Source organism: Urocitellus parryii, chromosome 4 (assembly GCF_045843805.1).
Source record: "Urocitellus parryii isolate mUroPar1 chromosome 4, mUroPar1.hap1, whole genome shotgun sequence".
In the NCBI taxonomy this organism is placed as follows: domain Eukaryota; kingdom Metazoa; phylum Chordata; class Mammalia; order Rodentia; family Sciuridae; genus Urocitellus; species Urocitellus parryii.
The window spans coordinates 202,410,330-202,426,793 of record NC_135534.1 but is presented as its reverse complement, the minus strand read 5'-3'; the positions used below and the strand labels follow the sequence as shown (position 1 = coordinate 202,426,793).

Genomic DNA, 16,464 nt, shown 5'->3' with positions numbered 1-16,464 from the left:
GGATGATGTTCTTCATCTTTTTCTTATTAATTTATAGGAGTTCCTCATATATGTTAGATGATTCTAATCCTATTGTTTATATTAGAGATATCTTCTTGCAGTTCATGAGTATATTCACATTTTAAAATATTTATTAGAAAATAATTTCAAACCTGCATAAAAGGTTCCAATAAAAATAATACAAAGAACAGCTGTGTATGCCCTTCACTCAGATTCACCCATTCTTAACATTTTTGCCTCATTTATTTTATCTCTGCGTATTCATGCACTATGTGTATATGTATGTGTGCTTATAAAGATACACATACATATACACATATACACATTTATTTTTCCTAAAACTTTAAGGGTAAGTTATATACAACATGTCCCTTTACCTCTAAGTCAGTCAGCAGATAGTTCCTAAGTCTACAGATATTCTCCCACATAACCATAATACAATTATCAATTACAATTTACTTCACTAAATTTAATCCCATAATGTCTGATATGGCATTTTCCCTCTTCCAGTACAGGATCCAATCTGGGGTCAGGTATTGAACTGAGCTGTTATCACTTCAGCCTGTTTTAATCTGGAACATTTTCATGGCCCCTGTTTGCCATTTTTGGAGAATGCCCCTCTCAGCTTTCTTCCTCAATACAACATTCTTCACTCTGGGCTTGTGTGATTTTTCTACTGGTTATATTTAGGTTACATTTTTGGGTGGAACACTGCACTGAAGTCTACCTGCCCCTCACTGGTGATGCTGATCCTGATCACATGGGCAATGTTTTGTTTCTCTCTCCTTCCTTCTCTCTTTCCTTCCTTCTCTCCTTCCTTCCTTCCTTCCTTCCTTCCTTCCTTCCTTCCTTCCTTTTCCCTCATGACTAATACAGGCTGATGCAGAGACATTTCAAGACTAGGTTCTTCAACTATTTTCCCCCTAATTTCCCCCTAAATCTATTAATGATTCTAGTCACATTCAATTTTAGTGAAATGTTTGTACCATAATTAAATACTTTAATAATAAAAATTCTACACTATAGTTATCCATCTTTTTCTTTGTTATTTACACATTTTATGTCTTGTTTAAGAAATTCTGATCTACCTTCAAAGTATTAAAGATATTTCCTTACTTTTTCTATCAAAGATTCCCCTACTTATTTGTAATAAGTATTTTAAGCAGTAGCAATAAAATCTCAGTTTCATATGCTCTAAAACTAGCAAAACTTATGTTGTTCCTATTGCTTGTTTTTGGTATGTTTCAGTATTTTTAAAGTTAGATTGTATATGAACAATCTCTGGGTTTTAAATTTAATGCTACTTCAGTATGATTTAGATTTTAAACAATGTTTTTTTCTCTTTTCAAGATAGTTGACTTGTCAGATTTGAAACAAAGTCTGTTGTCATTTCTAACCAAATTTTATAGGCCATTGATTTATAAGGCTAGCAAAAGATATCTTTAATAGTTAAAATGATAACATCATTTTCATCCACTTCAGAGATATAGGAGGAGGAAATTGTAGGGAAATTAACTTTTAAGGCAGGAAACAGCTTGAATAGAGGAAAACTGTCACAATTTAAAATGATACTTAAACTGACTGGTGAATCTCTGAAAGGCTGACCTGGAAGAAATAAGGGCAGAAAATTTGCCTCTTAAACATACAAATGGATCTATGTCTATATATTTCTATTCCTCTTTTTCTTAGCAATGGCTACAAAAAGTTCAAAACTTAACCTATAGAAAACAAGTGAAATATCAGTGTGGTGTCATATGCCTGTAGTCTCAGGACAACATAGCAAGACTCCTATCACAATTTTAAAAAAAATGAATACAGCAACTAACAATTTTTAAAACACTTGGTAAGTGGGTTCCTAGCCTATTTTAGAAGTAAAACTAACTCAGAACAAACAACCAGAAGGAAACCTTTTATCACTTACCTTACTCCAGAATATATTTGGGTATGTCCTACACCACACCCAAAATGTTAGGTACTATCAGTAATGAAAAAGGCAGATAACACTGTCATGTGTGGGTAGTTACGCATATGGTACTAAGGATTGAACACAGGGTCTCATGCATGCTAAAAGCAATCTGTCATCCCCAGCCCTTTTTACACAAAATTTTATTTTGAGACAGGGTCTCACTAAATTGCTAAGGCTGGACTCGAACTTGCAATCCTCCTGCCTCAGCTTTCCGAGCCAGAGGGATTACAGGTGTGTGTCATTGTGTCCAGTCAGATTACCTTGTTTTTGAGAAATATATATGATCTATGTTATTCTCTGTATCCGTAATATATAAATGTAAGAAACAAACAAAAAAAGCAGTAGCTGAACAACACCTTAATTTAAATTGGATCTAAAATAATGGCACACACCTATAATCCCAGCAACTCAGGAGGTTGGGGCAAAAGGATCACAAGTTCAAGATGAGCCTTGGCACTTAGTGAGTTCATCAACACCAAGGAAAAAACTGGATTCACAAACTTTCAAATTCTATGTCAGAGAGCAGTTATGAGAATCAGAAAGCCAGACCTGGCTTCCTCACCTGGTGTTCAGCATGAGCCTAATCCTTTCACTAATGGCTAGGGGGAAATGCATGCTCCAGGAAACCCAGCTGAAATAAATATACTTCTGATATGGGTTTCCCTGTCTGATCCTGCATACTACACTCAGTAATTCAAGTGGCAGTGAGCACTACACCCAGATGGTAAAATTTTCTATAATGTATGTCTTTGTAAGCTGGTAATGCAATTATATTCTATTTCTAACTAGGCAAATGGAATCAAAATATACCTCTATTTCATAAGATAATGACAATAAACCTTAATTATAATTTTTTTAAAAAAATTATCCAGATTCCCCAAGGATAGCAAAATCTGAGGATGTTCAAGTCTTTTATATAAAATGGCACAATATTTACATTTAACCTACTCAAATCCTCCTGTACATTTAAATAATCTGTATTTTATTTACAAGACCTAAAACAATATAAATACTATGTAAATAATTATTATATTGTTTAGGGAATAATGATAAGAAAAAGGTCTGTAAATGCCGAGTATGAATGCAGTGGAGGGCTGACTGTACTTATATTTTAAAGAGGTACAGTTGTTTGTGTATTTATTAAAGTATCACCAACTCTCAATACAAACATCTGACTAAAACTACACATACTGATGCTAGACGATATAAGCAAACTTCAAGGCCACAGTGATTACAAATGGACATTAAAAAATAAACAATAACAATTCTGATTGCCATAAACTTAATTCTTATGTTTAATGAATAACAAGGAAGGAAGCAAAGAAATCCTTGGGACTCAAACATTATAACATGGTTACTAAGAAGGGGCTTGGTGAATTCCTCAAAGTTTTCACCAAAGAGTTATATTAAATTTCCTTTCAGCAACTAGTTGGTTTCTTACTAGTAGAAGCTTAGGTCAGTTCTCTAAGTCAGGGAAACCAGGAGTCCATGTCATTTACTGGACAGTTAAGTAAGTGTTAACTGTCACTCACCATGGCATGTTTATGGCTGTCGATTGAAGACTCATACTGGGGGCTGAGAAAGTGATTCCTTGCCGCTTAGGGTCTTAAAAATATTATCTAAAGTTTAAGATCTTGTATAAAATGTGGAAATATCTACATTTTGCTTATGTCTTCTTTGACAATAGAAATTTACATATGACATTGAATGAATGAGGAGCCCCTGAGGAAGGAACAGAATTCCTACATCAGTGAACAGGACAGACCATCAGGTCCCCTCTCACCTGTGACACTGTGATGCTGCATTTCTTGGCCAGCTCCTCTTTGGCTTCTTCACTGGGGTAGGGATTGCTGAGGTGTGAGTAAAAATATTCATTCAAAATTTCTGTGGCTTGTTTACTGAAATTACGCCTTTTCCGTCTATGATGAGAGGGAAAAAATTGAAGTTATGATCAGCATTGATCAAAGAGGAATAGATTAATTATGATCATATATTTAAAACATTCTTAGGGTCTAATATATTCTAGGCACTATCCAAAGCACTATCCAACACATTGTAAGATATACTAAGAAAAATACTAGAATGTGAAGCACAATTAATTTCATTATTTAATTTATTCAACAATACTTATTGAGGACCTAATGTGTTCTAGGTATTAAATAAAAATCCATAGGGAACAAAACAGACAAGGTTCAGAGAGCTGATAGGCAACTGGAGAGCTAAGGGAGAGAATCAGATGGGGGAAGAAAGACTTTAGACAAGGATCACAGGAATAAATAATTACAAATCTTGGTAACCAAATCAAGTATCATGAAGGAGAGTATGATGTACCATAAAAGTGTTTTAATAGAAAAATGAAACACAGGCTATGGAGTCAGGACTGATTTCCTTGAGAAGTAATATTTAATCTGGGACCTGGAAACATACAGGAGTTAGATAAAGAACAGAAGTAAAAAGTACTAGGCAGAGGAAAAGGTCCAGAAACAGAAAAGAACCTGGTGAATCTAAAGGGCTAGAGGAGGCTGGAACTCAGATAAAGGTAGGAAATGTGTGAGAAGGAGCAGATTAGAGAGGTTTAATGGGCTCCACAAGAATTTGGAGATTTTAGTCTAAATGTCATAGGAAGCTATTAAAAGTTTAAGTTTCCATGTTTTAAAAAGATTATTCTGACTGCCAAGGAAAAGTGGAGGAGGGTACCTTTTTCCCCACATCCTTGCCAACACTTATTGTTGTTTGTATGCAGAAGAGCTGCCATTCTGATTGGAGTGAGATGAAATCTTAGAGTGGTTTTGATTTGCATTTCTCTATTTGCTAGTGATGATGAACATTTTTTTCATGTATTTGTTGATTGATTGTACATCATCTTCTGAGAAGTGTCTCTTCAGGTCCCTGGCCCATTTATTGATTGGGTTATTTGTTTATTTGTTTGGGCTTTTTTTTTTTTTTTTGGTGTTTAGTTTTTTGAGTTCTTTATATACCCTAGAGATTAGTGCTCTATCTGATGTGTGAGGGGTAAAGATTTGCTCCCAAGATGTAGGCTCTCTATTCACCTTACAGATTGTTTCTTTTGCTGAGAAGAAACTTGAGTCCATCCCATTTATTGATTCTTGATTTTAATTATTGCACCACAGGGGTCTTATTAAGGAAGTTGGGGCCTAATCCCACATGGTGGAGATTAGGGCCTACTTTTTCTTCTATTAGATACAGGGTCTCTGGTTGTATTCCCAAGTCCTTGATCCATTTTGAGTTGAGTTTTGTGCATGGTGAGAGATAATATGGAAAGCAGTATGGAGATTTCTTGGAAAACTGGGAATGGAACCACCATTTGTCCCAGATATCCCTCTCCTCAGTCTATACCCAAAGGACTTAAAAACAGCATACTACAGGGACACAGCCACATCAATGTTTATAGCAGCACAATTCACAATAGCTAAACTATGGAACCAACCTAGATGCCCTTCAATAGATGAATGGATAAAATAAATGTGGCATATATACACAATGGAATATTACTCAGCAATAAAAAAGAATAAAATCAAGGTATCTGCAGGTAAATGGATAGAGTTAGAGAAGATAATGCTTAGTGAAGTTAGCCAATCCCAAAAAGCCAAATGCCGAACATTTTCTTTGATATATGAGGCTGATTCATAGTGGGATAGGGAGCAGGAGCATGGGAGGAATAGACGAACTCTAGATAGGGCAGAAGGGTTGGAGGAGAAGAGAGGGGGCATAGGGTTACTAATGATGGTGGAATGTGATGGACATTATTATCCAAAGTACATGTATGAAGACACAAATTGATGTGAATATACTATGTATAAAACCAGAGATATGAAAAATTGTGCTCTATATGTGTAATAAGAATTATAATGCATTCTGCTGTCATATATTAATTTTAAAAAAGAAGTTTATCTAATCTTAAGTATATGCTAATGAATCTTAGTTATACGGCTTTCTTAATTAAAGTCTTATTATTTCTGAAAAAAAGAAAAGAAAATTGGAGGGCACAAAAGAAAATGTAAAGACCATTCAAGGATGATGATAGTAACTCATCTTCAATTTGACCATCTATTTGAATAGAAGTTCAGTGGATAAGACAAAGAAATGAAGGGAAGAGAGAGGAAATACGAATAGGAAAGACAGTAGAATGAATCAGACTTAACTTTCCTATGTTCACCTATGAATATGCCACCAGTGAAACTCCACATCATGTACAACCACAAGAACTGGATCCTAATTAGAATAAGTTATACTATATGCACAGATAATATCTCAAAATACACTCCACTACCACATATTTCTAAAAAGAATTAATTTTTAAAAATCATTAAAAAATATCTATTTGAAGGGTAAAATCTTTAGGACTTGATGATGAATTGGATGGGGGAGTGGGTATGGGAAACAAGAGAAGTCAGGTAAGGGGAAAAACATACCAAGAAGGCATAAACAACTGCCTGGACTTAGGTATAATTTCCTCAGAAATGAGAGAGTAGGAAAAAATTGCTTTTTCTGGGAGAAGATCAAGTACTAATTAACGACGTATTTCAAGTAGCAAAAATGCTCTTTATATTTGGTTGCTTTTATTAATATTTTAAAGAATTCCTGCCTGAAAATTAACATCTGTCAGATTTCACTTTAGATTAGATCCTCCAATAACTGGAAAATAACCTTCCCAAGATAATTTTTTAAATACTTTCTTCCAAATAATCTTAACTATCTTCTCAACAGTGACGCCCTACACTCAGAAGAGACACTTATAAAGATGGGTAGTGTCTGAGATTCTTCTAGTTACCACAACATCACTTGAATGGCAGGTTAAATATGCAATCCATGTTTCAACACTCAAGGAGAGTCAAGGGAGTAAGAAATCTAGGTCTGATCAAAACATCTCAGGTTTCAGAAGGTTTTAGAAAGACTGTTTCCTGAGTGATGAAGAGTAGATTCAAGATCCACTTGGGGCTTAAAATCAACAGGATTTAATCAAGACTTGGATGGAGGAAGTGATGAGGGAAGAAGGAAAGAAAGAGAAATACACTAGGAAAAAAAAGCAATTAGCATTTTTGCATGGATCATGCACGGATTGAAAAGAAAGAAGGTCCTAAATGGAGCACGTGAAATAGGTACACTGCTGGGCAGGAGTTGTGGCTCAGCGGTAGAGAGCTTGCCTAGCATGCGCAAGGCCTTGGTTTCGATTCCCAGCACCACATAAAAATAAGTAAAATAAAGGCATTGTGTCCAACTACAACTAAAAAATAAATATTAAAAAAAAAAAGAAAGAAATAGGTACACCGTTGAGCTGGGGGCAGACTAAGTAGAGTGGAAAAGATCTAGAATAGAGACTCAATGGATCAAACCTGCAGGCATTACATACTATTTGTTGAGAAAACACAGTAATGACCTGCTCATAAAAATCTAGGTTTCTGGTTTCTTATGATAAATTTGAAGATCATCCATGCCAGGCCCACATTATTAGAAGGCAGTCGAGGGCTAAAGGTGAGTGATGGGTATCCCCTTAGATAGGCACCTGTCTGTTCTATCCCTTACTACATCCCAAACCCAGCCATTTCACTTAATTTCACTATATGTCAATGGGTGAATTTGTGACTCCCAGTCCGCAACACCGAACCCAGCAATAAGGTCTAGAGTTGGTGGGAGTAGATGACACAAGAGTATAGGAGTATATGTTTGGGAAATGGGGACATGTGATAGGAGGAATGAGAAGAAAAATCTATTCAAAAAAGCAAAGAGAAGTCTGTTTCACATAGATTTTGCCTAGGCAAAGTTTCAGCAAATATAAAAAAAAATCTTACACAAGAACAAATTCCTGGGCAAAACAGAATACCTTACCACATGTTCAGAAGTCCAAATTATAGCACCTCTATTTAAAAAACAAGGGGCCTACACAAATTTATTCTTACATGTTTTGCTTTGGTGCGTGCTTTAGCTTGTCCAATTGTCAAGAAAACATGAGCACAGCCTTACAGAAAGGCAGAGTGAGCACAGGAATCATGTATCAGAAGAACATGTTTGCCTAAAGCAGAACAATCCTGCCTTCTCAGTGCAGAGGGCTTGCTAAGAGGCATTGCAAGAATGCACAGAACCAAAGCTCAGTATTTGCATTCACTTGAAGGTATAGGAGAGAATGTGGTCTTATACTTTATTTATTTTTTAGAAAAACATCCTGTAGAAAATGCCCATTAAACATTTCCCCCTCAGTTTCACTTCCCCCAGGCTTCACCACACTCTAAATGGCTACGCCTCAGGCCAGTGTGCAGAGGCCCATCAGTCCCAGGGCTGAGGCCCATCAGCATCACAGTGTTACTAACAGCAGTCTCTGTGGGAGAAGGGACTGCTCCAAGCTCTGCCACTCTCTGAGGGCTCTGTTCAATCTAGGCTGTTAACATACTTTCTCTTCATGGAAGAAAAATAAATAATTTAGGTGTATACATTATAAATGCAGTTATGCAAAAAAAAAAGCATGCATGTTGACAAGAATGGAAAAGTATCAGCAGAATTAAGGATAGCAATTGTGTTGGGAAGAATTTCTTCTTTTCACAGGTACTTTTTAATATCTTTGTTATCTAAATGCTCAAATTTGACAAGCCATTTGAAATGGTTTTTGTTTATTTTCTAACACTACCTCTCTAACTCTGATTTCAACTATTAAGAGTATTAAGTGGAAATATCCATTCATCTGGTCAGTCAATAAATTATTTATCTGTAACTGATTATACATAAGGTGCTTGCTATAATAGTGGGGAATTCAAATGTGTGAGTCTTGGCTTTCAATGACTCTGGCTTATTAGGGGAGAAAAGAAATGTTCATGGAAAACTCCAAGAAAAGGAAGTAAAAAATGTTCTAATTCTTGGACTGGGGTTGTGGCTCAGTGGTATAGTGCTTGCCTTGCATATGTGAGGCACCGAGTTCAAACCTCAGCAGCACATAAAATAAATAAATACATAAAGGTATTGTGTCCATATATGACAAAAATAAATTTTAAAAAAATGTTTCAATTCTGACCTAATAATTTCATTACTAAGAATTCACCCTTAAGTAAAAAAAATTCTAAAGGTAGGGATTTTGCATAAAGATTTTCACTAACACACTAGTTTCAATAAATATCTGTCTAAAAGAGTGCCAAGCCTTCCCTCCACTATTCTCTGTACCTTCCTTTATCTTTCCTCATAGCACTACCACCCTATTATACCTCATTATATTATTGAATAGAATATAGAGTATATTTGTTTACTTGATTATTATGTTTCCTCAAGTAGAATGTAGGCTCAAGTGGGCCATGTACATAAACCTGTCTTGTTTAACATCATTTCCTCAGCACAAATAAGTACTTGTGGAGGCAGGTGTGGTGGTACACACCTGTAATCCCAGTGGCTTGGGAGGCTGAGGCAGTAGGATTGCAAGTTCAAAGCCAGCCTCAGTAACAGTTAGGCATTAAGCCACTCAGTAGGACCCTGTCTCTAAGTAAAATACAAAATAGGGCTGGGGATGTGACTCAGTGGTACCCCTGAGTTCAATCTCTTGTACCCCTGCAAAAAAAGTATTTGCGAAAAGAAATCAAAGAAAGAAAGAAAGAAATTATAATGGAAACTGATAGCAATAACTTAAATGCTAAAAAATAAGGTAATGCTAATTAAGTTATTTATTATATATCCATTTGGTAAACTTTAACTAATAAAATGGTATTTAAAGCTAAAGCTTATACTCAATGAAAAATGTTTATGTGTTCATGGTGAATTTTCTGAGAAGTAGACCAAATTATGTATACTAAACCATCACAAAAACATAAAAGCCCCCAAAACAAAAAATCAGAAGGAAATACACTAAAACATTTATAGTGATTTTTTTTTCCTTTAGGTGGCAAAAACATAGTTGCCTTTTATCCCTCATTCTTCTATTGTATGTATTTTCTAAATTTTCCACAATGAATGTGATATTTTTTTTTAAGTAGAAAAATAATAACAATACAACTTAAAATCTTCCAAGAAGGGGCTGTGACTCAGTGGTGGCGCACTTGCCTGGCATGTGTGAGGCACTGGGTTCGATTCTCAGCACTGCATATAAATAAATAAAATAAAGGTCTGTCAACAACTAAAAAATATATATATGTGTTAAAAAAATCTTACAAGAAGAAAAAAGCAATTCAGGCAGGGATAGGTCAAAGGGGCCTTAAGTATGTGTGTGAGTTATCCAATAATGACAACCTCTTGCTTTGTTTGATGCTTGGGCTTGAACCCAGGGCCTATCACTGAGCTACACACATGACCCCAGCCCCAACAAGCTATCATAGGTTTTAAACAAAGCATCAGGTTATCAGAGTGATATTGTAGAGAAGGAATATGGAGGATGGGCTGGAGGGGAGTGAGGCTGGGGACAGGTGAATAGGAGAAGGGTCTGTGAGAGTCTAGGTACAAAAGGACGAACGGCAACTGTAGTATGAGGAAAGAGGGAGAGAGAGGGCTAGTAGAGAAAGACTGAAATGAAGCAATGGTGAGTCTGAGTGACTAATTCAGCAGGAAAGAGGGAGAGAGGAGAGGCCTACAGAGTTGTGTCTAACTAGGAAAATGGTGAATTACTAGGTGGTGAATCTCCTTACTTGGCTTTAAGGAAGAGCTCTGGCATGAAGACTGTTCCTCACACTATTTTCCAAATGAAATACTTAGTTATTTCCTTTAATATTATGAAATTTGAGTGAAAATTATCACTTGTCAGATTCCAAGGGGGAGAAAGTAAAACAAAATAGCAACTCCTTTCTAATGCTGAAGACTGATCATTAGCTATAGCAATGCCCAACAGGCATCTCTACAGAGACTGTCTGTACCAGGACCTTGATGATTCTTCTGCCACTCAGCAAGTCACCCTATATAATTTATTACCACAAATAATGTTATTATCTAATTTCTGTGAAGTTTAGTGAAAACTTCAGATAAAAGGAAAATTTTCATGTTTACAGGAGAAACTTACAGCCTTTCCTACCTGATTATAACTTACAGAGTTTGGGGTTTTCTGGCAAATGCTACTAATACCACTTTTTTTTTCTAAGTAACTTTATTTTATTTGTTTATTCTTTCTATTTTTTTTAAATGTGGTGCTGAGGGTTAAACCCAGGGCCTCACGTGTGCTAGACAAACATACTGAGCCACAATCCCAGCCCCCAATACCACTTCTTAGTAGTATCAAAATATCACCAAGTGTTTTCATAAAATATGCATAAACAATATAAACATTAAGAAATTCTTGGAAAACAAGCCTTTGTTAAAGTAGCATTTCATGCAGAATACTATCCTTAAAAACACAGCATCAGAATGAAAAGGCTTCATATTCCTATAGTCATTAGCAGTAGCACCAATACTATGCATTTCCCAGTCATTAAACTGGCAGCTAATGGCATTCCCATGACCAGACAAGATGTAACAGTGCAGGCCCCTTGAGGTGGGCAACTTTGCACTATAGGGAAGAACTCCTGCAGCCAAATTAAAGAACCTAAGACCCACTGGCCAGCTTTACGGGAAACAATACACAAAGATTGAAGGGGGAGCCATATAATAAATTTATGGGCTCACATACCTGGCATCAAGGAATCTTGATCTTAGAATCATAACTGCTTCACAAGTGCTTTGTTTGAGCTGCATCTGAATGGAACTAAATTTTCGATGGATGATGCCCACCATTCTTTCAATCTCTTTTGGGGAAATGGGACGCGTTCTACTCTGTTCTCGGAGAAGGTTCATCACATGTGTAGTGAACTCATTACATGCCTGTAATGGAGGACCAAAGAAACCACTTCTTAGAAAACTGATATTTTTACATTATCACATCCAGACATTAACTTATCTGAATTTCTACCTCATTTGCAGTCACTAATGCCATTGTGTACTGGGTAAGACAAAATAAAACAAAGATACTTGGGAAATAGCGGTGTTGTAGTTAGATGGGGCAGGAAGATCTGAAACTGAATGGCCAGACAAGCAAAGGAGACACAATGATCAACAGCCCTTCCCAACCTTCCTTGTTCTAGTTCCAAAGTAAGGTTTTTCCACTGGAAGGTGCTTGCTACTATTTTATGTGTGTACACGTGCGCGCGCACACACACACACTTTTTTTCCCTACTCCCTCTAGTGTTTTACATTTAGTCAACAAATGTGTACTGCAAAATTAAGTTCAAACCTTTCCAAGTGATATCAGGGACACAGAAACCAGCAAGATGGAGACCTGGCCTTCAGTGAAATAAAACATAAAAAACTAATTCTCACACAAGGAAATCAGTACATAATGTAACAGGAAGATATTAATAAGGGCTTCTTCCTACATTCCAAGGAGGGAGTGTTCTCATCTGGAAAATTCATGGGAGAAGTCATGTTGGGCTACAAAGAATGGGTAGTATTTCTGAAAGGTAGAAGCAAGGAGAAATTCTAGGCACAAGAAAAACTCTAGCACTAACACCATGTAGCAATTTCAGTGAGTGGGTAGGAGGAACAGAAAGATATGTAGAAAAGAGGAAGGCCTAGTTTCTTGTTTAGGTAGGAGTTACGGATTGTGCCCAGGCCTCAGGTGTGTTAAGCATTATCTCTACCCCTGAGTTATACCCCCAAGGCAAGAACTAAGGGTTGAATAAGCACATGACAAGCATGCCAATGACCTAGTATAATTCGGCTGCACTCATGCCCCGGTGGATAAAAGCAACCTCTGTAAAGCAGCTCAGCTCTTCTAAGTGGGGGCAGCAGGAAAATTAGAGTAGAAAATTTGAAAATAAGAATTAGACTTGGGACCCAACTTTTTAGCTAACAATGCTTGGACACTGTCTCTTTCAGTTCACCTGCTCTCTTTTAGATCTCAAAACTGTATAACTGGATCTACACTGAAATTCACCTCTTCCTTGGTAAATAAAGCATCAGTCTACACTCTTGAATAAAAATACCATCTAGCATTTTTGTTAAAAAAGACAGGATGCAAGATTCTGCATACCTCACAACCGCCGCCGCCCCCCCCCCCAGGATAGGCAGACAGAATGATCACTGATCAAGGCAAAACATATTTTGAAATTATAATCATGTCCACTTCCCTACAGATATCCTGAACATTGCTCACATATAATACATGGTGGTTTTTCTAACTGCTCATTAGAGAACTAACCTTTTAAGTACACTGGGTATTTTACTTGAAGCTTTTACAGAATTTTTCTATAAATATTTTTAAGGTGAGGTAAAATGAATCTTCTTACCATTTATTTCAAGTTGTTTTTTTTTAAAAAAAATATGTTCAAATCTTAAGAAAATTTAAATTCCCTATGAGTAGTGACCCCACATTATACTTATGAGATTCTTAGAATACAGAACTGTGCAATACACACAGTAGGCAACCAAGACATCCCCAGATGGACGGGTGGGCTTTCCCATCATAATTTTTAAGAGTGAGGGAGGCTCATATCCAGGAGCTCATTGCCCCTGGGCCATGAGTACGGGATTCTTAACCTCAGTCCATGGAAGGGGTTAGGATATCTGTGGCAAAATGTATCCTGGGAAATTGTATGTCACTTGTGTGCACAGATGTGTGAGGATCTGCAATTTATTTTCTTTTTAGATTCTCAAATAGTCTATAACTAAAAAGGGTTAGTAATTATTGTCCAAGGTTATAATATAGTAAAATAGCATGGAATTCTTTAGAATAAAACCAGATTTTTTTCTATATTTAAGAAAACCAATATATTTTAAAGTAAATGTAAAATTTTCCACTATGTTATCAATTTGGATTATCTTCTGCCAAGCGAAAAACAACTGGTCACCCAGCCAAGAAATATTACTTTTTTTTCTTAAACTTTCTCTGAGGATATGTTTACATAGTTTCCAAATTATATAATTTGACAATATTTACCATCAGTTTTCATATCAGTACAATGAAGAAAATCAAACTTAAAATTTTTCTCCAAACTGGGATTAGCAAATCTACAGCTTCATACCTAATTCCATAGAATGTTGACATGTGGTACAAAAATACAATATGTTTGGGAATTGCTGGGTTAACCAAAATTTTGAAAGATTTATTGGGCATGGGAGGACAGTACTACTCAGTATTTTTATGCCAATATGCATAGAGGAGAAACAATATATACAACTTTACCAAAATTTGGCCACTCAAACTCTAATCTCCAGATCAGTGCTATCAAATAGAAATATATACTGAGCCACATACAAAAATTTTTAAATTCTCTAGGAGCCATCATTTCAAAAACTACAAAGAATCATTTTAACAACGTATTTGATTTAACCGTATGTATGAAAAACATTTCAACACACAATGTGTTTAAAAACAACAAATGTTATCAAGATATTTTTACATTCCTTTTTGTACTCTTAGAAATCCAGTGCATATTTTACATCTGTAGCACATCTCCATTCAGATTAGGCTAACTCTTAAGTGCTCGCTAGCTATGTACATTGTGAGTAGTATATTATGAGACAGCACAATTCTAGAGTGTATTATGGGCCAATGAACTAAGAAAACCCTTTGGGAAACACTATCCTAGATAATCCTGGATATATTTATATTTTATTCTTCACCGCCACACATTTATAAATGCAGAGGCAAGACTCATTTATGAATGTCCTTAGTGAAATATTGGAAATTATTAATCTTTGCATCCCAACCCTTAAGTATGTCTTAATAATCTTAGTGGGAAGCACACAAAAAGTACTTCTGTTGCATACCAAAGGACAGCTGCCTTAAGAAAAAGCATTCTGAGCTGAAGTCACTGTTTTCACAGCAACATTTTTACTTGAAAACAACATTGATAAATTATTATTATTTGGAGTTGGGTAGTTGGCAGATGTTTTCTCAAAATAAACCAAGTGAGACTGTCATGTCAAAGAAAATAGCTGGCAGAATTTGTGCCCATGATAAAATTTGAGTTTTCAAGTGGAAATTAGAATTTTGGAAAACTTGCATCATACTGTGAGCTTGACAGTTTCCCTGTAGACTTTCTGATTAATTCACTGTTGATATTAATATATACATGTTTTTTAGTACTGTATAATGAAATGCATTAACATTTGGAAGACACTCCAAATTCAGTGAACCAATACTTTACAACTGATCAATGCATCACGTTACAAAGCACGCACAGGTAGAAGATCTATTCCTAGGGCAAACTAGATCAATAGATTTTAAAGGAGAACCCAAAAAGTTCATTGATATGGTTTCAGATTTCAACTCATAATTAACCTGTATAAAACTACAAGTTGTCAAGTACTGATATAATATTTTTTAATTCACAATTTTCTGAAAAAGTTATTAATATACTCCTTTCTTTTCCAATGATGTATGTGTGTGAGGCCAGATGTTCCTCATATACTTCAACATATGACAACAGATTGATTGCTGAAGCGGAGAATCAAGATGACTTCTATTATGGCCAGAATGAGAGTGTGTGAAAATGTAAAAGCAATGCCATTCTTCTCACTAAATTGAAGGTTTGGGGTTTTTTTAAAAATAAAACTTTGAAGTTATTTTACTTAAGATGTGATTGCTTGTATCGTTCTTAAATTCACTAGTAAATACTTTGAATTTTTCTAGCTTTAGTTTCTATTATAATAAATACTGATAGATAAATCCACCAAGCAAAAGCTCTAGGTGAAGGGGAGGGGCTCCAATAATTTTCAAGAGTCTAAGTTCTATAATGGAGAAGGTAAAGAATAGCCGTACTGGGATATATGAAGAAGCACTTTTAACTTGCTGTGTAATTTCTTAATTCCTACAAACCCTAGTCACACATTATGATAACATATCCATGGCAAGGTATAGGCTTGGTAAATAATTCAGGACTCTTATGTGCATGACATCTGAGATGTTAGCTTTCTTAGATTTTGTCTGGCTGAATTTTAACCACAATGGGGGTCTTTGGTTTCTAAGAAGCATCCAAAGGCCCATTGAGAAAAAAGGGGTTAAAAGCAAAAAGTTTCTGTATCTAAAAACTCATAAGTTCCTAAAACATTTGCTGAATGTCTCACAACTTATTAAGTGAAGCCATCTATGAATACAAATGCTGATTAGCAATTTGGCAATAGCCCAACATTCACAGAATTCACATAGCTTTTCTTTAAACCAGTAGTTCATACATGATTAATTAGAACATCTCATTTATGTAGTGTGCACTTTAGCTCATTACTCTAAGTAAAATTCGTTAAGTATTTACATTTAGATAATTAAAATCTGGGTACACCCTTAAGAAAGATGCATACACTTTAGGCAAAGTGATTTTTTTTCCTTTATACCACTGAAAGTAAATTACAGCCTCATTTACAGCATCATCTGTACCAGTTTCAGAGCAGAGCACAGCACTGCCTCATCTACTCTGTAAAAGGTACACATTTTAAAACATATGAATGCAGTAGGAATGATCAAATGACTGCAGAGTTATTCAGAAGGGCCACACAAACATACCTGTATTGATGCTGTTCATAATACAGAAAGCTTATTTCAAACACCT

The 16,464-nt window shown here is 35.7% G+C and overlaps 1 protein-coding gene across 1 annotated transcript in view; it reads right to left on the bottom strand.

Annotated features, from left to right (window-relative positions):
* Pbx3 (PBX homeobox 3) overlaps positions 1-16,464 on the bottom strand; it is a 207,175-nt gene that overhangs the window by 27,123 nt on the left and 163,588 nt on the right. The window contains exons 4-5 of the mRNA XM_026386419.2: positions 11,550-11,740; positions 3,750-3,885 (exon numbers count right to left, since the gene is read on the bottom strand). Coding sequence (XP_026242204.1) covers positions 3,750-3,885; positions 11,550-11,740 — 327 coding nt within the window. The remainder of the gene's footprint in view (positions 1-3,749; positions 3,886-11,549; positions 11,741-16,464) is intronic.